General features: G+C 47.7%; 1 protein-coding gene across 1 annotated transcript in view; it reads right to left on the bottom strand.

Annotated features, from left to right (window-relative positions):
* PRKCH (protein kinase C, eta) overlaps positions 1-23,438 on the bottom strand; it is a 134,485-nt gene that overhangs the window by 74,649 nt on the left and 36,398 nt on the right. Inside the window, exon 2 of the mRNA XM_014966572.1 lies at positions 18,897-18,960. Within this exon, the coding sequence (XP_014822058.1) occupies positions 18,897-18,960 (64 nt within the window). The remainder of the gene's footprint in view (positions 1-18,896; positions 18,961-23,438) is intronic.

Genomic DNA, 23,438 nt, shown 5'->3' with positions numbered 1-23,438 from the left:
CATGAGAATTATTTTTTTAAAACAAAAATAAATTTCCTTGCAGCATTATAGAACTTGACCACCTGAAAATTCATGAGGACATCTCCTTCACCTAGGTTTAAGCATACACTTCAGTGTTTTCCTAAATCAGGGCCAAACAGCTCAACTGGCAAAGTATCCTGTCTTGGCATTCACCACGTAGAAGAGAACTTGCAAGGCATGGAAAAGGAAGGGTTTGTGAGTGGGTGGTGAGCCCGTAAGTAAATCACCTAAAGAAGCAACCCAGTTACCAGCTTTCTTCACACCAGCTGCCCCATTAGAAGCCCAGCAGCTGAAGCCCTTTAAGTTCACGCAGAGTTTAAGAGAATATGTTCCCAATTTCGCTCACATGGTTTCTGGTTTTCTTATGGTTCCCCTCAAGGACCAAGGTGGGGGTAACAGCCTCCCTGGCGCTCTCCCACACAGCAAAGAGCAAACCAGCCTTTTGCACCAGGAATAGGGGACACCCAAGGGTGGCCCCCAGAGCCATTGATGGGACACCGCTGTGCATCCCTGTGGTTTGCCTGGCTTCAGACAGTATTTTCAAATGGTTGAGGAAGAGTGAAAAATGACAGGCACTTGCTTTTTCGTGGGAGGTAGAGGAAGCGTCCATGTTGCCTGCACTGATGGATCACACCCACGGCCAGCCTTGAGACTCCTCTGAGCTAGAGTTGACCTCCATCTCCTGTTCTCCAGCTCTCATGCAGCACAATGACTCCCATCTTACAGACCCACTTATTAAAATCCAGGCCACAAGGCTTTTGTCTTTTTTTTTTTTTCCCAAAAAAGCATAATTTGTATTTAAATCACTCCTCAAATTTCACATTTTCCACACTACTTGGCTGCGTTACTCTGCTAACTTTCTCCCGACGCTGCACATCTCCCAGCTCATCCTTACCCACGCTTACGTTCACCGCACATCACACGATAACAAGTCTAAGTATTCCTAAGCGGGAGACTGACTTCAGCAAGGCCTAGATTCCTTTTCATACACAATCAGCTCTTTTTTGGCGCTGCTCTTCCCATTTCCTAATGCTGTCTCCAGCGAAAAGGAGAGAGAGAGCACAGCACAACTTCAGCTACAATTTGGGCGCAGGCATAGCTGCAGGAGACCATCCACCACGTGCTCTACTGCATTGACATACAACAACCACATTCCACAAAATACACCCCTCTTCCAGAGGGCTTGGGCGCTCATCCATCCCACGCACCACACCACAGAGTGGGCAAGTTCAACGCTCCCAACAAGTGATTTTGAAATGGTGGAACCACACCGCTACCAAAACCACTTTCCTCCTAATGACCAGCCTCTCCAGCCACCAGCACAGGAGTTCCTCAGCTCACATCCATTGCATCTGCCGAGCTTGAGGTTGCCTGCAGGAGCCATCAACGCAGCACTGAAGTCTGCAAGTGGACAGGGTGACCCCTCGTGCCTCTCACCTTAGGTGTCACAGGACGTAAAGTCATCACAGACATTGTCCCCACTCCTGTTTTATATTCTGACCAGTATTCCTACAGAATATAGATTTTATTTTTTTTTTCCTTCTGCATGCAGATAGTATTTTACAAAACAAAGCAGAGGTAGACCACTTCAGGACACCCAGGCTTTTAAAACCCTCTAATCTCCGTTAAGGCAACAACCACCATGAATGGTTCAAATGTCCAAATACTGCTATAAAAACAGGCAAGTAATTGCTCAAAGGGAGTTGTCCGCATCCGTGGTTAAATTTGGACATCTGTAACTATTGGGTATTTACTGTGCCTGCCTATGTGCAAAAGCAACTACAAAGTTAAAACCTAAAAAGCCTCTTCCCCTTCCCTCCTCTCCACTCGCGCCTAACACATGTTTGTGGCACTGGAAATTATGCACGTGGAGGGAGAGGAGAATAAATAACCCACCGAGTCATCTGAGGACATGTGCAGGCACCACCGCACTGCTCACCCACTGCCCTACCTACCCCTTGAGCTTACCCGATCCTGCCCTTCCCAGCCAGACATCCCCTCTTTCTCTTTCTCCCCCCCCCCCCCCATTTTTTATTCCAGGGGGTAATTTCATTGAAGCCCTCACATTGGTGGTGTACGACACCTAAGACAAGAGGAAGAGCTGCAGGAAGCGTTGAAGTCATGCTCCCTGTGTAGTTATGTGCCTCCAGTATCATAGAATGGTTTGGGTTGGAAGGGACCTCAAAGATCATCAAGTTCCAACCCCCTGCCAGGGGGACCTCCCCTGCAGGGACACCTCCCACCAGACCAGGTTGCTCCAAGCCCCATCCAGCCTGGCCTTGAGCCCCTCCAGGGATGGGGCAGCCACAGCTTCTCTGGGCAACCTGTTCCAGTGCCTCACCACCCTCACAGCAAAGAATTTCTTCCTGAGATCTAATCTGAATCTTTTTTCTTCCAACTTAAAACCGTTTCGCCTTGTCCTATCACTACACTTCCTGGCAAAGAGTCCTTCTCCAGCTCTTCTACATGCACCCTTCAGGTATTGAAAGGCCGCTATAAGGTCTCCCCAGAGCCTTCTCTTCTCCAGGCTGTAGTTAAAGACTGTCAGGTCCCATCTATTGGAAGTCAATGTCACTGTCACACTATCAGCTGCTGCTGTAACGCCGGCACGGCACAGGTCGTCTGGGTACATCCTCATACATCACAACTTCTAGTGTTGTACTCCCATCTGCGCCAATGGGATTTTTCTTTGAAAGAAATAAGGATATTCAAAAAAAGCAATGTAAAAAGCCTTAAAGCACTAAGTGGGATTTAGTGATGTGGGGGGTTCTTTTGTACGGGTTTCTTTTGGGTTTTGGTTTTTTTTTAATCAGAGTTGGGTTTTTGGTTGGACTAGATGCTCTTAAAGGTCCCTTCCAACCTAGAGGTTTCTATGATTCTATAATGCTAATAGAGTAAAACTTAATTAAGCCTTGTTTTTATTAGCAGCAGTAACAGTACCCGTGTTATTCTATGCTCCCCTGCGTGCACTGCAAGCAAGGTCCCTGTTGTGCTGAGGACCACACGAGTGCTGTGCAGGGACCAACCACCAGATTCCTCGGACTGTAAACAGCCAGAGAGCAGATTTACAGACCCCTCACCTCATCCAGCCCATGCCCTGACGGTAAGCAGGAGTAGGTATTTTTAGTAGTGGGTGTTTCAGGAGAAGAATATATAAAATAAATCAAGTAGACAAGGGAGGGGGGAATGAATACACACACACACACCCCTCCGGCTATCAGTAGGTAGGTGTTCTCTCAATATTTACCCAACAGCAGGCTTCCTCGCATCTACTGAATATAAACAGAGGCTAAACCAAGATGAACCAAGGTGTTTATTTTCCAAGCTGGAAAAAGTGTGGCTTAAGACAAAAATTCCTTAACAAAGGCTTGGAATCTTTTAACCAGGAGTTTTATCACCATAATCCCATGGATGGTCAAAACCATAGGAAGCCTTACTAATTAAAACATTGTAAAAACAACACGGCCCTGAAGAAGCAGCTGACAGCCTGACTCTGAAAAGGAAAAATAATTTAAAGACTACGACCCAAAGCTGTATTTCCATTGCTGACTGTTCTGCTTCCCCAGAATTAGTGCTGCAGAGTAAAAGCCTTGCCTTTCCTAATTACTGCAAAGTTTTCTCTTCAGCTCCCCTCAAAAGTCACCTGGATGCACAAAACGGCCAGCTGGAGAACAGCCACATCTGCAGAGATAGTGTTAACCACCCGGGGCTTCTCTTCCCCTTCACGTCCACCGAGGTTTCCACACGAGTCTGTGCATGGGATCAGATGGGTTCAAATCCCAGGAGAGGCTCATCGCAAAGCAAACACGTGGCACATCAAACACTGCCTGGGCCTCATGTTTGATCCAGCTGCCCTTTTCCACTCTGAAACTGGGTAAAGTTTTGTATGAAGACCACAGAAGAAGCCAGCAAGTGCTGGCAGGACTAGGTCATCTTCTCCTAGGGCTTGACAGAAAACCCATCTTAACAGGCAGTTCATCTTTTAAGATGCCAACCTGTCAACGTAACAGGAACAACTCCAAGAAAAATAAGAGTTTTCCCACTCATGAGTATAAAACAGATTTATCAGCAGTCTTGGAAATGCAAAAACATGTAATGAACCCTGCATGGAAACACACAGAACTTTGCACTCAAGGCAAGGTCTCCATTTCTCGTCCAAGTGCTGAAATAGGGCAGATCCACCTTCCTTGTTTTCCTGCCAGGTCTAGGACATCCCTTTATCCCAGCATGGCAGCAGCAAGAAAACATTGATGAAGTTCACACACCAGTATTAGTAAGCACAACAGCGCTCAGCTATTGCTACAAAAGCCCACCACAGGCTTATTTCCAGAATTACACAATGACACTAAAGCTCTGGTGGCACCAGTAGGTGAGATGATAGCAAAGCTGAGAGGACACGTCTCCATGTTTCCCAGCTTACCAGCTACAGCTCTGCTCCATCCATCACTGCTAACCTCACTGTTCACCTCACCAAGTGTGGAACCGAGGTCCAGGACCCTTCCAGGGGAAGGGGTTCCAATTCAGCTGGAGCAACCAGCACATGGCTGCTGGGGAGACATCCACACCTGCAGGAGAGGAGAGTGCTGCAGAGCCTGATGCTGGGGCTGAAGGAGGAATAGCAGCTTTTTATCTGTTTGCATAAGGTCCATGAGAAGATGAGCGGAAGAAGGTGACAGCTTGAGAAACTCCTAAAACAAGTATTGCGCTGCCACTTAAAGTCTACTGACCAGTTGTGAATACCACACAGGTTATTTTGCATGGAGTTTTAATCATGGTTGCCACACAGGTTTTCAGACGTGCACAGGGCAGCTCAGCTCAAAAATATTATTCTCCCCATCTGCTTTTACAAATTAGTTCTGGGAAAATTTTTTCAGGACTCTGCTTGAGGTGCTGAGAGCCATGAAGCAAGGCACTGGGAGTGTCTTGCACAGGGCTCAAAAATCTGAATGGAAGAGCCTTTCCATTCATTTCTGCAGCGAGTAAGAATGAACTGAAGAAATGGAATGCTGAGGATAAGAAGGCTTCAGTGAACATGAGCAACCCCGTGCCGTAAGGGACCGGGTTCTCAAATGAAGAGCATTCCTCGCCTGCCCATTTGTGCTTCCCAGGCCACAGGCTGCAGAAAAGCTGCCAGGGAGGATGTTTGGAGGGGACAGCCACTTCCCTCTCCCTGCCCTTTTCAGTCCCACCGCTGTGGGAGAAGGAAGGGGAAAGCCCCGTTTTTCACCCTGTGCTTGTTTCTCTGCCAAGAGCAAGGAAGGTTTTACCCGCGCTCCACGTTATCACTCCATCTCTGCAAGTCTCTGCATCTGTTTGGAGACGGTAACCTCGTGATATTCCTGTTTGCAAGAGAGACCAGGCTGGGGTGATAATAGCTGAGAAGAACTGTCTCAGCTTGCACAAAGAGGAGATGCCAGGAGAGAAGGATTTCATTTCAGAGGAGGGACTTGAGGGAGACAGAAGTCTGGGCGCTGAACGGAGCCCTTTGGAGCCCCAGTCAGGCATTGTAACTGGAAGGCCAGTTTGCATCTGCCCCACACCCAGCAGGAGGTACCCAGCACCCACGCGGTTTGGAAAAGCAAGATGGATAAGTCAGGCCCCATCTAGTGAGATGGCAGACATCTGCCTCCCTCGGGATGTGGTCACACATGGTCTTCCAGCAGCAGCAGAGGTGGGTGAAGACACTCATAACCCACCGCCCCCTCCTCAGACCTGCCGGCACGACTCCATCTGCAGCCTCTCCATAACCCAGTCCCAGCACTTCGACCCGAGGTAAGAGCAGGCAACGGAGAAAAAAAAAAATATAAACCCCCCTATTATTAAAAATTTGACCTACACAAGCAGTGAGAAACAGGTAGTACTGACTGCTCCCACCCTCAGCTGCAGACAGAACGGCACATCTGCTTCCAGTCTCCATGTTATCGTAAGATGGGGACAACCTTCCTCCTTCCTTTAAGATGTGCCAATAATACTAGTACCTCGTACTTCTTACTGCATTGCTCATTAAAGCCTTAACAAACTGATTCCTCTCCCTCCTCCCTTGCCAATTATAATCATTATTATTTCCTTGTGCTCAGGCAAGTGAATTTCCATTGTAAAACCTCCTGTTAGTCCTTCCCACCCACTGAACTCTAAAGAAAAATTAGGGAAGGAAACCATTTAAACACATTATTCGTTAAAAACAGGAAAATAAAACTAACAAAGCAACTTTGATCTTTTCCACGATCAATTCATGCACCAGAAACCCTCTGCACCGTAAGTTTTAGACCATTTCAAAGTAGGCTGGCTACAGAGCAGTAGTACTATCGGAGTAGAACTACTTTTATAGGTCAAAACTCCCAGCAAAACCCTTAAGAAGGGGAGAATGGGCAGACTGGGCAAACGGCAGGGAGATCCTGAACCTTCCCCTGCTCCCAGCGCCTCAGGGCTGGTGCAACCATCAGCAACTCCCATGCTCGTAGGTGGCTCCACAGCAGGCATCACAACATGCTATTAGGAGGCCCTACCCACACACAGGGAAGCACGAGCTCCAAGTTCAACCTATTTTTAACCAGATGCAGTTTGAAGCTATTTTTAAGGAGATTCTCCAGGGACATCCTTCTCTGGGGCTACGCGGCCAGCTTAAGAATGAAAATCATCCACTTTGGTATTAAAACAAGAGTGTCCGTACAAGGTTTTACAGTCAGCTAAATCTTACTAAAATTCATGTCTTGCTGTTTAAGCAGAGCAACTTTTCCAGAGACACAGGCTTAACATCTGTCTCAAAGAAGGCGCACCAAGAAAATATTCTTTGTGTGACATGAATTTACAGGTTGCCCAGAGAAGCTGTGGCTGCTCCATCCCTGGAGGAGTTCAAGGCCAGGCTGGATGGGGCTTGGAGCAACCTGGTCTGGGGGGAGGTGGGAGGCCCATGGCAAGGGGGTTGGAACTGGATGATCTTTAAGGTCCCTTCCAACTCTAACTACTCTGTGATTCTATGAGACACAATGTACTAAGAAACCAGGATCAACAGAAAGCTGGTTGAAACGCGAGTACGAAGCAGCTTGTACCCAAAAGGACTTGAAAGTTTTGCAGCAACTCCACAAATGGCAACCACGTTCCTCATCACAGCAGCCATCCCTAGGACAGAACTCAAGCCTTCCTCACCAGGTGCACTGCACCTTTCAGTCAGAAAGCAAATTGGAACCCAAAGCTCAACTGGAATCTAGACAGGAACAAGTTCCACAGGAGAGCTAATTAAGCAGGACAAGTTAAGCACTCCCCTTTTCCTGCTATCAGGGCCTTCGACTGCTCTCGTGCAATGTCCTGGCCTTTCCCCAGTCCCTGCAGCTGCACCGACCTTGAGCTCAGCAGGGAGGATGACCAACACCTGGATCACCTCCCTGCAACACCTGGATTCTCCTGGTCAACTGGTCACCCGGCAGTTGCGCAGACCCAGCCCAAGTGGTCCAGCCGCATACCCAGCCCTGATTACTCAGCCCATCCCGGCTACTCCTCAGATTTCCATGTGGCAGCTTGCTAATAAGTTCTCTAATTGCAACAGCCTTAAAAAGCAGGTTGTTTACCATGTCGCTCTCCCACGCAGGTTCCCACACACCATGGGCTGAGCAAGACACTGCCACAGCAAAGCATCTGTCAAAAAAAAGAAATTCAGCCTCTTGCATTCTGAGCTTATTGCTACCCTGAAGATACCTGCCCGAAGGCAGCACACTTCTCATCAAGACAGGCCCCATCTTGGTAATGTAGCAAGGAAAGACCCTGCCCAATGTCCAGGCCAGCAATTGCCCATGGCTTCATCACAGAGCCCATCCTCAAACGCTTCTGCAGACCCCAGGCACCAACAGAGGTTGGGGATGGACCTGCTGAAAAGTACTGCTGAGGAGAAGGATCTGGGGGTCCTGGTGGACAGTAAACTCTCCATGAGCCAGCAATGGGCCCTTGTGGCCAAGAGGCCAATGGGATCCTGGGCTGCGTAGGGAAGAGTGTGGCCAGGAGGTGGAGGGAGGTCATTCTCCCCCTCTGCTCTGCACTGGGGAGGCCACCTCTGGAATCCTGCATCCAGTTCTGGGCTCCCCAGTTCAAGAGAGACAGGGAACTGCTGGAGAGAGTCCAGCGTAGGGCAACCAAGATGATGGAGGGATTGGAGCATCTCCCTGATGAGGAAAGGCTGAGAGAGCTGGGGCTCTTGAGCCTGGAGAAGAGAAGGCTGAGGGGAGACCTTAGTAATGCTTATAGGTACCTAAAGGGTGGGCTGAAGGAGGCTGGAGCCAGACTCTTTTCAGTGGTTCCCAGTGACAGCACGAGGGGCAACGGGCACAAGCTGGACCATGGGAAGTTCCACTCCAATCTGAGGAAGAACTTCTTTGGGGTGAGGGTGGCAGAGCCCTGGCAGAGGCTGCCCAGGGAGGGTGTGGAGTCCCCTTCTCTGGAGATCTTCAAGCCCCACGTGGATGCTCCTGAGTGATGTGCTCTGGGCAGCCCTGCTTTGGCAGGAGAGTTGGACTGGATGGTCTCTAGAAGGTCCCTTCCAACTCTGACAGTTCTGTGATTCCGTGATTACTGCTCTGCCACGCACAACACCCTCCCAGTGCCAGCGGATTATCATTATTATTATTATTTCTCAGAGGGACTTCCCAAAGGCTGCAGGCCAGGAGGAGCAGTGATTCGGAAAAGACAGCTGTCCCTGACAGCTTCCCCTGCAGCTGACACAGCCAGACCTCATCTACCCCCCCTTCCCTGTCTCCTCCCCAACAGGGTTTTCACACCGAAATACATATTTCTCTATTCCTGAGCTACATGTCTGAGATTTCAAAAGCAGATGTACCAAAGGCATGCACAAACAGCTTTAAAAGCACTGGGTGCCACATGGCGAGGGTGTTGCTTGCCTTGGCTCAGGATCTCTTTGTGCACACAGAGAGGAGGACCCTGCTGGTTTCACCAGCTCCATAATGGTCACCAGCTCCACCAACCAATTTATTCTCACAAATGAGAATACACACCAGGTATAAGAGCAGCCGTAATAAGTAAGTATTACTGCCTCCCCACGGGCTCTCCCATCTCACTCCTCTCAATTAGTAACCAGCAGAGGCGGGTGAGCAGGAAGACAGTCAGTTCCTCCAACAGCTGGTCAGAGAGACCTAAACCTGTACCTCCTTTCATCTTTTATCCCAGTCCCTCAATGGAGAGGGAACACATGGGGAGGGTATTCATTTCGGCTTAAACGACACCAGATGAAAGTCAACCTGCAGTTGTACAGTTGTACCCTGTGTCCTCCTTCCAGCACTCCCTTCCACATCTTTTCCAGCCCGAGCAGTTCCCAAATCTGGTTTGCCACGCACCCCACAAACAGCTGCCTTGGCACAACGTGGGGCACGATAAGCAATCTGGGGTGAAAATCAGCCAGACTTGGTTGTGCCTTCTCCGGGGTCTGTCTCACTGGCATCCAGGCTCTGCACCCCTCCTTACAGCACAGCTCAAAGCCACGTGTGCTGCTGGAGCCAGCCCCACGCCTCCACCGCAGGACCACAGGACGCCTCCATAGATAAGGTGTGCGATGGCCCTGATGTGCAAGTTGCCATCAGCCCTTCTGGGTGTCACACTGGAGCCTGGCTCTGAATTCAGACTTGTTTTTCCTTGCCTTACCCCACATACTCCTACCACCGCCCTGCAATTGCCTACACCCCTGTATGTGAAACACAGGACGAGAGACAAGGCAGGTGAAATTACATGTGTAGGACCAGACTGAAGGCCCAGATCCCTCACCCATCACTTAAGCACTCCGAGCTGGACAGGCTGGAGAAGAAACGTCTTTCTGCCATTGTTCCTGCCAATCTGCAAGTCCAGATTGTGAGCATATAGAAAGGACAAATTTTAGATAAGAACATTCAGCATTTCCTCATTTCTGAGAGTTTGATTTTGTAACATTAATGACGTCCTTAAAATGAAAAGGTTTTTTGTTTTTAAAGCTGATTTCTTAAGTTTTCTAAATAAAACCTGTATCATTGGAAATAAGTTCATCCACTGGAACTGAAGCAGCCTTCTCCCCTCCAGGGTCCTGGTTCTCCAGCACAGCAAACACGCAGCTCCAGGGTCAAAGGAGACCACCAGCAGGGGAATACCTCCCAGAAAGGATGGTGTTCTGCATGCAGACCCAGTACTGGTGATGGACAGACACACTTGCTCCACAAGTTTGACAGCCAGACAGCAGGAAAGAGCTAAGATGCTGGGATTTAAAACTTGGTTCCAGATTCTAGCAAGTAGTGGACTTTGCTGGTCAATTTCATGATTCTGTGAAAACTCTGGCAGACAGATTTACCCTCTATTATGAAACTGCCTTGGTGCCATATCTGCACGGTCAGCATCACCAGGATGAACAGTCACTGAGGTGGAAGGCTCCTCAGTGCAGGTGGTGTCCACAGCCCCCAAAACCTGGCTGATCTCATGCAGTTTCTCCCAGAAGATCACAAATGGGTAGATCTTCCCAAAGACAGCAGGAGGCAGACGGGGATTGTAGAGGCTCTCAGCCCTCCCACTCTCTCCTCTACCAAGCTTGAGGTCACCCTGGCAAAACAACACCAGGATCTCTTTGCTCAAAGCTCTATTTTGATTCAACATTTCATTCTGGAAAACAACTGAATCATTTCTCTGAAGCACTCCAGAAAACAAAAAAAAAAACAACAAAAAAACAGCTGGCGCTGAAGAGCAGGAAACTCAGCATTTTATGCTGAGCACACTCAGAAACAACCCAAACCAGAGGTGTGTATATTGTGAGTGTGAGGATTCACCTCTGAAGGCCCCACTGGAAGATGGACTCTGTGCCCTACAGCTCCACACCAGCTTGCCTAAGGCCGAAGAGCTCATTCTGCTTGGCTATCAGCGAGATTTTGCTTCATTTTACTCCACCCCACTCCATCAAAGCGCAGGATCAACTGCCCCAATATCCTCAACACGCAGCAGACTGACGCTGCTGGTTCTCCTCCTGTCTGCAGGGCCAGAGGGAACCTTGCCTTCCCCTTCCCCCCAGCAAGAACTAGCGATGCGATGCATGAATACCTTCCAGGTAAACACAGCTAATTAAGCACGGTGGCACAACAGCACCTTATTAGCTCATGCATCCTCTCATGCCAATAGGCCCAGTACGATAAATCCAGCTCTGCCCCATACAGCAGCCCGGCAACAGGGACTTCTGGACACCTGACAGACCAGACTTCCAGACACCCAGACTCAAGCAAAACCCTTGCCTGTGGTGGTACCACCTAAATTAGGAGCTTCCTCCAGCACCCAGAATTGACAGACCTGCATATTAAAAGGGACACAGCCTAATTTGATAGCTGATGGAGGCGATGTTAAAAAATAAATTAACAAAAATTGTGTGGCTTTGTTGGCTTCTTTTGGTTTTGTGGGGGTTTTTTTTGTTTGTTTGTTTCTCCCTCTGGTTTCTGCTACAGATTTACAGGGTGACCCTAGGTAAGCTACTGGGGCTTTTGGACGACCGTTCACCTATGTCAGCAGTCAGCTATCTCGCATATTGTGGCCTGGGGGAATTCAGGCACACAATCTCTGAATCACAGAATCATGGAGTGATATGGGGTTGGAAGGGACCTTTGGAGATCATCTAGTCCAACCCCCCACCAAAGCAGGGCCACCCAGAGCAGGTCCCACAGGAACGTATCCAGGTGGGTTTGAATGTCTCCAGAGAAGGAGATTCCACCACCTCCCTGGGCAGCCTCTGCCAGGGCTCTGCCACCCTTACAGTGAAGAAGTTCCTCCTCATGTTTAAGTGGAACTTCTTCTATTCAAGTTTGTGCCCATTTCCTCTTGTCCTGGCCCTGGGCACCACCGAAAAAAGACTGGCCCCTTCCTCTTGACAACCTCCCTTTAAGTATTTATAAGCATTGATCAGATCCCCCCTCAGTCTTCTCTTCTCCAGACTAAAAAGACCCAAGTCCCTCAGCCTCTCCTCATAAGAGAGATGCTCCAGACCCCTCATCATCTCTGTAGCCCTCTGCTGTCCCCTCTCCAGCAGTTCCCTGTCCTTCTGGAACTGGGGAGCCCAGAACTGGACCCAGTGCTCCAGATGGGGCCTCCCCAGGGCAGAGCAGGGGGGCAGGATGACCTCCCTCCACCTGCTGCTCACACTCTTCCTGATGCCCCCCAGGATGCCATTGGCCTTCTTGGCCCCAAGGGCCCATTGCTGGCTCATGGGCATCCTGTTGTCCACCAGGACTCCTGGGTCTTTCTCCTCAGAGCTGCTCTCCAGCAGGTTCCCCCCAACCTGTCCTGGTGCAGGGGGTTATTCCTCCCCAGGTGCAGCACCCTGCACTTGCTGAAGTTGAAGTTCATCAGGTTCCTCTCTGCCCAACTCTCCAGCCTGTCCTGGTCTTGCAGCCATGAGCTGCATCCTCCTTCATCCTGGTCCAGGGCATTATCCAGGTGCCTGTGGGTGCAGTGAGTGGGGAGGGAGATGGCCGTAGAACAGCACTGGCCAGCGCAGGGCAGGGTGGCCAGTGAGAAGGGCTGTCCTCTGCTCCTTCAAGCCCACATCTGCCACCCTGCTTTGCTGCAGACAAACACCCTCCCCAGCACAGCCCTATCCTCCAAGGCCAAGGAGATAAATTTAAGATCCTCCGAGAGCACCGTCACTTATTCCAGGAATCACATTAAAAATAAAGCAAAAAATATATATTCCTCATTACAGCCAGGAACACTGAAATCCCAGAGCAGATTGCAAGCTTACATATTTATATCCAGCTTTCAGAGCCCAGCCAAAACACAGCCCACTGAGGAAGTAAAGTTAACCCTGATACTGCTGTTTGTTGCATTTTTACAGGATCTGATCATCTAAGCAGTTGGCAGATCTTGGCAAGTCATGAAGTCTGAAGGCTTCACTTTAAAAAAAAAAAAATAAATAAAAATTGCTCACATTATCCTCCTACCGTAAACAGTAATAATTATTCATTATCCCCAAGTTCATTCACTTTGCCTGTCTTGCAAGGCGAGGCTGCCTTGCATTACAGTGACCCCTTCTGAAAGGCAGAGTTCAGGAAGATGCAGCACAGCCCCCTTGTCGTAATGGCATCTCCTAGCCCAAAGGACATTTCTCGGAATGCCCAAATGCTCCTCCCTGTGCAAAGGATCTCCAAGAGGTTCTCCATGGTCTCTCTAACTTTGAAATTCTGTCCTGAGATCTTCAGTGTTGCTGACATCTTGCACTAAACTCACAGGGACTCGATGACAAGGATAGAGCCGTTCTTGCTCCTGTTGGCTTGGCTGACACATCTCCCTTTGGGTGCAGGTTTGCAGAGTCCCACCTCCAGGAGATCAATACCTGCTGAGGACTTCAAGATCAGCCTCTGGAATTGCCTTTTACTTTTCAACTCGACTGACATCTTCCAACAAGGCTTCCACTGAAGTTCACCTGCCACCCAAGCAGAGATGAACAGCATCCGTGGATGACATTCCTGGTCTCTGGGTCTCTGCAAGGGTTCAGTGTTCTCCAGGGTTCTTTTAGGGTGTATTTTCTCTCCCATTGGACTCGATATTGTTCTCACCTACTCCTATCTGGAAATGCAGAGTTGAGCCAACATGGAGCACATCTAGAACACCCTTGCCTGCAGCCTGCACAAATGTGACAAGTGTAAAGCACTGGGAAAAGTGTAGGCATCAGGAAAAAAATACAGGGGTATAGAAAAACATGTCTGCTGCTGCTGCCCTCTGCCACACAGGACTTTGGGCTAGACATTAAAGACTTCCATGTTCTCAGACTGTGAACCAAAGATACCAAAACTTTCTTTACCCTATTCTGCACTGATATTGCCTATACAGATTAGGAGGTTCTCTGAACAGCATCTACTACTTGCCTTAAAATTCTGTTTGGGCTAGTAACCCGAAACAGAAGAGTGGCCCAACCAGCCAGGGATTGAGAACAGGCATTTTTCATTCCTGGTTCCTAGTTTCCAATAATTATTCCCTTAACTAGAGGAAACAGGCTGAAAACAGTTATTGCCATTTACAGGGGACTGGTAAACATCTTTTTTTCTCCCTTCTGTGCAAGAACCTAATAACATATCTGTAAATAGAAGTTTTGTAGGGCTGAGGAGCTACATTACAGCACAGAGCAAGGTCCTTCTTAAGCACAATGCCTACATAGCATTTGAGACTTTAAGGCTGCAGATCCCTACAGGTGCTTGGCTGAGGAAATGCTATTTCTTAAGCTATAGATTACTGTGTTAGAAAAACACAGTAAGAAAAACGACAGCAAGAAAAACGACAGCAAAAGTCAAAGAGTCATGATGTTCGAGAACAAGCCATCCCAAACACGTGATGCGACAGTCGCAAACCCAAGAAGCATTTCCTGCTCCAGAGGCAGGTTCAGGCTCCCTTGCTGCTGCAAAGCCTACCAATATTAAATATTTAGCAATGGGTGCTATATCTGCTCTACCAAGTCACTTGGCTTTTCAATATTCTCGCTGTTCTATTTCTTGCCCAGAACTCAAATTTGTCATTGTCTTTCCTGACACTGAAAGAAAAGAAACAACCATTACTTACCTCACAACGATGAAATTAAACTTGAATGTCAAGCTAGAATTATCACTTTGAGTGACAATGTAAAAAAAAAAAATTTTAAAAAAGGCAAATTGCAAGAAGCACTAAAATAGAAGCACTTCATTTTCTACAGGGCTTATTTCATTCATTAATTCAGTCAAATAATTACATTGTATTAATTTAATTATCTGTGCTCCAGCCTAAAAAGAGTAAATAACAAGAGAGGTGGGAAACTGAGGGCACAGCAACACACCTTGCAGGCAAAGCCGCGAAGGGACTCAGCTGGCTCTGGGACTCCAGTGTTGAAAGGGAGAGAGGTTCCTGCCACCCCTCGGGCACATACCTGCGGCCTGGCGATGTCCAAGGTGCCCTTGCTGCAGCAAAACACCCCGACCCACGTATGGTTCATCCGCTCCTGAGTATCTCTATTAACTCCTCACGGGTGTCCAGAAGCACCAACAACAGGAGAAGTTCACCCACACTCATTGCAAGGCTTTTTATTTCGTAGAATCTTCATGGTTGGAAGGGACCTTTGAGATCATCGAGTCCAACCATAGGGGGTTGGATTTCAAACCAATCACCCCCTGCCCAAGAGGAAAGTAATTCATGGCTTGCCCTTTCACAGCTGGAACCAGTATTCAGTAGCAAAGAGAGACAAGTAGTGGAGAGCAGGTCTGAATTCGTGCCACTGACACCAATCGTGTAGCACCCAGTGGGACATGCTGGTAGCATCACAGTCACTTGCTATGAACAACACAAGCCCCAAATACAGTGTCTTCCCAGAGGCACCAGGCCAACTTCAACCTAGATGACACCCTGGGAGAGCCCAAGGAAACAGTACTGGGGTACACTGTGCTGGAGAACCACAATGGCCCCCAGCCACTGGTGTCTTCCTGACAGAGATTAGAGGTCTGGAGCATCTCTCTTATGAGGAGAGGCTGAGGGACTTGGGCCTTTTTAGTTTGGAGAAGAGAAGGCTGAGGGGGGATCTGATCAATGCTCATAAATACTTAAAACCCTTTAAGGTGTCAAGAAGACGGGGCCTTTTTTCAGTGGTGCCAAGGGACAGGACAAGAGGAAATGGGCACAAACTTGAATAGAACCTGAGGAGGAACTTCTTCACTGTGAGGGTGGCAGAGCCCTGGCAGAGGCTGCCCGGAGAGGTGGTGGAGTCTCCTTCTCTGGAGACATTCCAAACCCTCCTAGGCACGCTGCTGTGCAACCTGCGTTGGGTGGACCTGCTCTGGCAGGGGGTTGGACTAGATGATCTCCAGAGGTCCCTTCCAACCTCATATCATTCTGTGGTTCTGTGACAGGGTGCTCCTAGGTGCTTTCCAGGAGCGGTGAGGAAGAAGACCCTACTCGGAAGCTGCCTACTTGGAACCAGTTATGGCCAAAGTTAGGAGAAGAAGAACAATATTAGGGAACTTTACACCCTAGACAACACTAGCCATTTTAGAGAACAATAAAGCAGATATTTTCCTTTAAAAGAGTCTTAAAACAAAAGCTGAGATCTTCTGGATTAACCCAGAAATCCTGGCACACACATGGGTCATCCCAGGGAGGGAAGGAGGCAGGACACTGACAGGTCAGCTCAACCACAGCTCCCGTGGTCACAGGGCTCGGCAGCGCTGAACCGCCTTCCACAGCTACAGCTTCACTTGGTCCCACACACAGCACACTGTACGTCCCACATTATCCCAGCCCCTCAGCTGGAAACATCCCTCTTTTTCTTGAATGAGGCACATCCACCACAAAGTCAGATCTCTCAGAAAAGCCACGTTTGGTTTTGTTTGTTTTTTTTTTTTTTTAAAAAAATGAGAAAGAGGCAAGGAGACACAAAGACACAGAGAGAGAGGTAAGAAACGCTAAAGACACCATCAGCGACAAATCATAGTAATAACCAGATTAAAAAGAATAAGGAAATTTGAAAAGAAATCATAATACTGATGACTTAAAAAAATAAATAATCCCATTATCAGACAGCGTCAAATAAAGAAAACCCAGGAAAGGCTGAATAAAATCCTTTGAGGGAGAGAGGTGGTAGGGGAAAAGCAATGCCTGAAACCTGGCAGGCAGAAGTCAGTCCTCACCTTCTCTATAGAACAGCCTGGAGTGAAACATCTCTTGGGTCAACGAGGGAGACGGCTGGAGGAGAGGGTGCTTCCCTGCACCCCAGCTGAGCGCGGGGCCACCCGAACCCAGCACCACCCCCAGAGACACGGTCCTGCTCGAGAAGGTAATCTCCTCCCGAGGTAAGGAGATTTGCATTTCAATTTTGTACTGGTTCACTTTACACGGGAAATGTCAGCTGAATGAGGGGAGTTAATATAATCAGATATAGCTTAGCACAGCAACAACTGCATTCAGCAAGGAAAATAAAGATAGGCAGGGATAATTTTGCTAGATTTTCCTCGCTTCCTATTGCTCCATTCCTTTTTCTTCCTGAAAAACTACATGTATTTTTCACCCATGAAACAGGCATATTTATTTTCCCTGCCTCAAAACCGCAGGTTAACACCTCTGGACAGAACAGCCATACAGGAACCTACAAAGGACTAACCTCCTTCCAGCTGTACGTTTTCTGTACTACCCTCATCCTGCCAGTACACAAATGCTTCTGTCTGAACACCTCACAGGAGTGCCACCCTCCTCCCCCGTCCCCACCATAGGTAAGCAAAAACAAATTAAACTTTTGGTCAAAAGAACTATTGAGCAAACAAAAAACCAAAAAAAAAAAAGCCCAACCACTCCAGAAGCCAAAGCAAGTCTACACTGATAACACCACCGGGACTGTCTATTTTGGGTAAGCTTCCTAGGACAGCAAAATAATTCAGCCTTGGGTGGACCTAACATCTCTGGCTCTTTTTGTTTGCTTGGGTTTTGAGGGTTTTTTCCTTCTTCTACCCCTTCCCCCCCTCTTTTGCCCCTTTTTGGGATTTTACTTTACTGGAGTTAGACAACAGTGGCTGAGACCTTGAATTTGGCTATTTCCATAAACAAAACAACTAGCTCGACATAAAGCCTCTCTAAGATAGATCACACGATGGGAGCGTGAGGACCAGCAGCAGGCACTGACCCTCCAACCTTTGCTTAGTGCAACCCTCAGAGGCTTTTCAAGGGAAGATGCTCCCCAGAGTTCAGACTGACTCCACTACGCTACCCTTTTGTCCCCAGGGTCTACTACATGGATAAAATGTGAAAGCAGTTCCTACTCCCCATAGTTAACAGCCAGGCAGAGAAAAACACGCACTGCTACTTGACAGATAGAGACCTGAAAGTTGTAATGATGCTGTATGGCCTGCCCAGCTTTACACAGAAAGTAAACTTCACTGGAAAAGGGAATTCTGGTCCTCTCTGCCCTGCTGCAGTGCCTTGTCTTCTTCATCCCTCCAAGACCATACATTTCTTTAGGAGTCAAAGCCAGCCAGGCTTTCTGTTCATGTTTCCCTCCTAACACACCTCCTGCAAGCAGGATTATGCCCTACACGTGGTCCCTAGGAGTAAGAGCAGCCCCAGGTACACACAGGGGAGGATGTCCCCAAACCCTGCCACTGCTTCCATGCCACAGGGCATGCTGCAGAGGAAACCATCTCCCTGCAAACCCTTGCTGAGCCCTCAAGTGTGGCTTGGCTGATGACAGACTAGATTGGGCTCAAATGCTTTAAAAGGCCACAGCTATCCCAATAAGAGCAGAGGACTCCCGGGGTATAAACCACCCAAAGGAAACCAAAAGCTTTCCCCCATCCCAGATTTCCTGGGTCCATCCAGCAGAGCTCACATCCACGCTCATAGCTGTTATCACAATAAACAACAGGGAAATTAAAAACATCGCTCTATAAAATATAGTTACAGAAAAAATAAAAAAAAAAGCAGCTGGATGCTTTTACAGGCAAGCTGTAGCACTAAAAAACTTTTAAGTTTCCCATGCAAAGTGAATTTGGGGAACAGAAATGCACATGAAGTAGATGGACATCACCATAGAATAAAAATCACCCAGATGTTTCAAAGATGTTCTATTTAAAACATGCTCTCCATGCTCCTTAGCTTGCCCTTCAAGGAACCCAGGTGACAAGTACAAGTGACAAAACCCATCTGTTTGAAGGACAACTTCATATAAATAAACCAGAGCAAGCACAAATCAGCTCCCTGAGTCCAACAGCAGAGCAGAGGGGCACAAACAGCCCCTTCCAGGTTTCCCTCACCACCCAAGAAATCTCCAGTGTGCAACAGCCTGTGGCCCTCCTGACGCATCCCATTTGGTGACCGAGGGCAGGAGCAAACACCAGAGTCCAGCTCTCCATGGAAACAAGCCAAAATAATTCCCTTACCTTCTGTGAAGCTGCCTGTAAGAGTTATGACGACAAACACTTTGCCTTCGGGCTCCAAATCCACCTGAAAAAGTAAAAGGAAACATTAGAAGATTGTTTTTCAAGGCAAAGACTCTTCTCAGGATTTTGCGTGGTAAATCTCGCTTAACATTTGATAATATTTGAAACTCTATGGATATTCTCATGCACACTCTTAGTTTTAAAAAAAAAAAAAATAAAATCAAGCATCCATGGCTCAAATTGTCTGGCATTCAAGGCTCCATACAAAATAAGGAACTTTATTCCTTCTTTTTCCTAGAAGTGCTGAACAAATCTCAACCTCGCTAGAGGAAATAGTGATTAGAGGAAAAAAAAATAAAATATGGTTAATAATGTTCCAATTTGTCAGATAAATGAAGCAGGAGTAACATTACACACATGCAATTCTCTGCAAAGATCCATGCGTGTCTGTTGGGTGAATTATACAGGTATTTACTCTATATTACATCTTATGCTATTGAAATTGTTTCACTCTCTCAAAATCCCATCAGTGCTGGCGTAAATGCCTATTTCTTACATAAATCACCTTTTGGCCTTAAACCACAGAAAATAGGAAACTGTTAGTGCTGTTACCTAAGCACTTGTTGTCGTTTAATCTAATTTAAGACAGTGATACAGAATATAATTTCAGGGATCAGAGATTCAATCCCAGTGTAGGTAAACCTGTCCTTGAAAGAAAGTATTTCTTTTTTGGTGAGTAGCTTTCTTATTTTTAGTTACACTTTTAATTAAGGTCTCGCTTTCAGTTATTCTTTTTTTTTTTTCTCACTAGCTAGTTTTTAGCACAAATCACAGCAAAACATCCCTGAAGTTTGAGTCAGGCCATCACACAGAAATCTCACTTTTTTTTTTTTTAAAAAATAGGGGTGACCCCCATACACTCCCAAATGGCAAGGATAAAATTGGCAAAGAGGAGCTTCACACCTCGTGGGTACAGATAACCCTCACAGAACAAAATTTCTGAAAACAGAGCTCTCTAGAGGAATGACTAACAGTGATGGTGGACACTGTCTGCTCTCACACAGCCACCTGCACTTGGTCTGGCAGAAATAGAAGCAAATCTCCTAAGTCAGCAGCACCAAGGTTCATCACAGGGGTGCCCAGAATTTAATGCACCTCAGTATGCACTGCAGAGCAGGAAAATATTTTCCAGTCCTGCAAGGAAGGTGGATGAGCCCAGGCTCCTTCTTTTGTCCCGGGTAACACATGATATATCCTGCCGACACTGATTCCTCTCCAGTGTTAACACTTATCACATCATTCAAGTAAACCTCTAACCATCAGCATAAACTCCCAGAGCAACAGAGCAGGGATCACCACGGATCCAGCAATGTCTGGTTCACTGTGCACCAACCGCTCCTTTTAAAGGGAATAACAGGCAAATGAGAGAGCTGAACTCTACATATCTACTGGAGGAACCAAAGAGCCATACTAGAAACAGACAGGGCTGAAAACAGGGAAAGAAGGCGTCCAAGCCAGACTGACTCCGTAGAGCTACAGAATCACAGGATGCTATGGGGTTGGAAGGGATCTCTGGAGATCATCTAGCTTCACTAACAAGAGCCAAGAAAAACAAACTTTTGGGGTGATTGAGGGGGATGCAGAGACAGCACACATCATCCCCTCACGTTTCCCTAGCCTACTGTTTGTTGCAGAAGTGGAGAAAAGGTTTTTAAATTCCTCGGAATTTGTTAGGATGAGCAGACCAAATAGTTTTCAGAGAAAGGATGAGGGAACATTTTACTTGCATGTCAGAGTGTCAGAGTGACAACTTCTCTATCAATGGGATACACAACAGAGAAGCTAGAACTGCTTGGAAAAATCCTATCAAAAGGTCTATTTTATGGGCATTATATTTTCCATTAAAAAAAACAAACCACCAAACCAACCAAACAAAAATACCCCACAAAAATGAATCAATTTCACATTTCCAATATTTATTTTTGACTCAGTATTAATTTTTCTGTTTGCTTACTACTCTGTCTTAAGGAAGCTGAGTTTGACAACGCCATAGACAATGACACATTAGGTTACTGCTTTCCCATTCACTAAAAGGGTCTTTCCTCACTTCTTCTGACGCATGCAGTCTTTTGTGGTATGCTTAGTCTTAAAAACAAAGGTTTGTCAAGGTACAAGCAGCTGGGCTGACACCAAGAGATGCAAGAAAAGCATCATCCACCAGCCTTTTGGGTGCAACCAAAAATTGGTCCCAACTATGTCACACACCTTATTTTTCCATCCTGCAAATGGGACTCCCCTGCCCAGGGTTGTATAGTCTCACAAAACAGAAACAATATCATTTCAAAAGTAACAGCAGAGAGATTTATAATGCAAGAGTTATAATACAATCTCTCTCCCCTCCAGACTCCAAGATTAAAGATCAGATTGATGACCAGTAAAGACCCTACAACAACTAACCTGCTGTGCTCATATTATACCACGGAACTCAATACAGAGGACCTAGCTACACTCAAGATTTTCTCATGGCACACCTTAGTGCAATCTCATTAAACATTACAGCTGAAAGGTTCCAAAATGAGGACTGAAGCCCCAGCACTCCAGGAGCTGCAGAAGTAGAACATATTGGTGGCCAAGAATGCCACCAGCATCCTGGCCTGGATCAGGAACAGTGTGATGAGTAGGACTTGGGAGGTGATTGTCCCCCTGTACCAGGCACTGGTGAGGGCTGTGTCCAGTTTTGGGCCCCTTCCCACAAAAAAGACATTGCGGGGCTGGAGCAGGTCCAGAGAAGGGCAACGGAGCTGGTGAGGGGTCTGGAGAACAAGTCTCCTGAGGAGAGCCTGAGGGAGCTGGGGGTGTTCAGCCTGGAGAAAAGGAGGCTGAGGGGAGACCTTCTTGCTCTCTCCAACTCCCTGAAAAGAGGGTGTAGCCAGGGGGGGTCAGTCTCTTCTCCCAAGTCACAGGCGATGGGACAAGAGGAAACGGTCTCAAGATGCACCATGGGAGGTTCAGGTTGGTTCAGGAATGGGCTGCCCAGGGAAGTGGTTGAGGCACAATCCCTGGAGGTGTTCAAAAGACGTGTTGACATGGTGCTTAGAGACATGGTTTAGTCATGTGGGTATGTTTTGGTTTTTTTGTTGGTTTGGTTTTGTGGGGTTTTTTTGTCAGAGTTAGGTTGATGGTTGGACTAGATGGTCTTAAAGGTCCCTTCCAACCTAGAGAACTCTATGATTCTATGATCTTTGGCACACTCTTATCCCACCGGATATGGGAGCAATGGTGAAATCTTGTCTTATACAAGAGGTTAAACCAGTCTTAGTCTTGAACTGATAGCAACAGCAACAACAAAAGGCAATATACAATGAAATTAAATAATTAAAATTAATAGACTACTGATAGAAGTCTGGCTTTTGGACCTGCTGTGATCTCCTTCAAAACATGAAATTTGACCAGCTAAGTAGCAGCCAACGCAATATCCGAGATCAACTCCCAGATACATGGAAAGTGGCTGAAGTAGAAAATCATCTTTGACCTAGAAAACTGAAAGGAGGATGTCTGACCACAGACCTGCCCTCCTGTGAGATCAGACGATCGAGCAGCCCCCAAGGCAGCAACACCCACCTTACAGGATGCACATCCTCTCGCCATCACCTGGACCCCTTTCTGCCACGACCACACCAAGGAGGTGGCACCTCGTACTGGTGAGCTCCTGTGAGCTCCTCACACTTACTGGACCACAAATAGGGCTAGCCTCAGCCACCTTCACAGCTCAGTTCCCCACGTCCCTGCCTCTGCTCCACACACTCATCAGTGCCTTCATGCTCTGCATTGCACTGAGGCTACAGACGCAGCAGACACTGTGGTGTGGCTTCACCAAGCCAGCAAGCACCTTCAGCCACGTACATAGAAACACGCCTGTAACAATCTGAAACCAGATAGCCACAAATGGGGAGCGCAGTACCCTAATTCTCCTCTGAAAGGAGGAACTCCTAACATAAACCCTCCTCCCATCTCCTCAGTTGCTGAGGAACCTCCATCACCAGCATCCACTTTGCAGGGAGCGAGAGTGCTTCTCGCTGTGCTCTGTTATTTAAGAGCGTTTGAGCGCTTCAAAAGGAAGGAGCTGCCAAAGGACTGGCCCTCCAGCCAGGGAAGGGACAACCCTCTCCAGGGAGGGCTGGCTGGCAGCCCAGGCCCTGACTGCGCGCCAGCGAGGCTCCCTCGACGTCGGTACCTCCCAGCACCAGAAAACACCCTCAGGACCCAGCCCCACACCAGCAGTACAGGGGTAACGCAAGTACCACCCGTACACCAAGTCCTGCTCCTCACTTCTTTTCTTCCTTCTCTTCCCAGCTGCTCAAAGGGCAAAAACCCCGATGATTTTACAGTATTATTCTTGACAGAATTACTAGATGCAATCAGTTCGGGTCAATGACGTGGCTGATGCTGACCTTATTTCTCAAAGGAAGCAGGAGAGGCTTGGAGAATCTTAACAGCCTGGAGGCAGCACAGACGATGCTAAGGGGGAACTCCTAAATCACA

Source organism: Calidris pugnax, unplaced genomic scaffold (assembly GCF_001431845.1).
Source record: "Calidris pugnax isolate Ruff unplaced genomic scaffold, ASM143184v1 scaffold74, whole genome shotgun sequence".
Lineage (NCBI taxonomy): Eukaryota > Metazoa > Chordata > Aves > Charadriiformes > Scolopacidae > Calidris > Calidris pugnax.
Note: the sequence above shows the minus strand (reverse complement) of the source record. Positions and strands in the feature narration are given on the sequence as shown.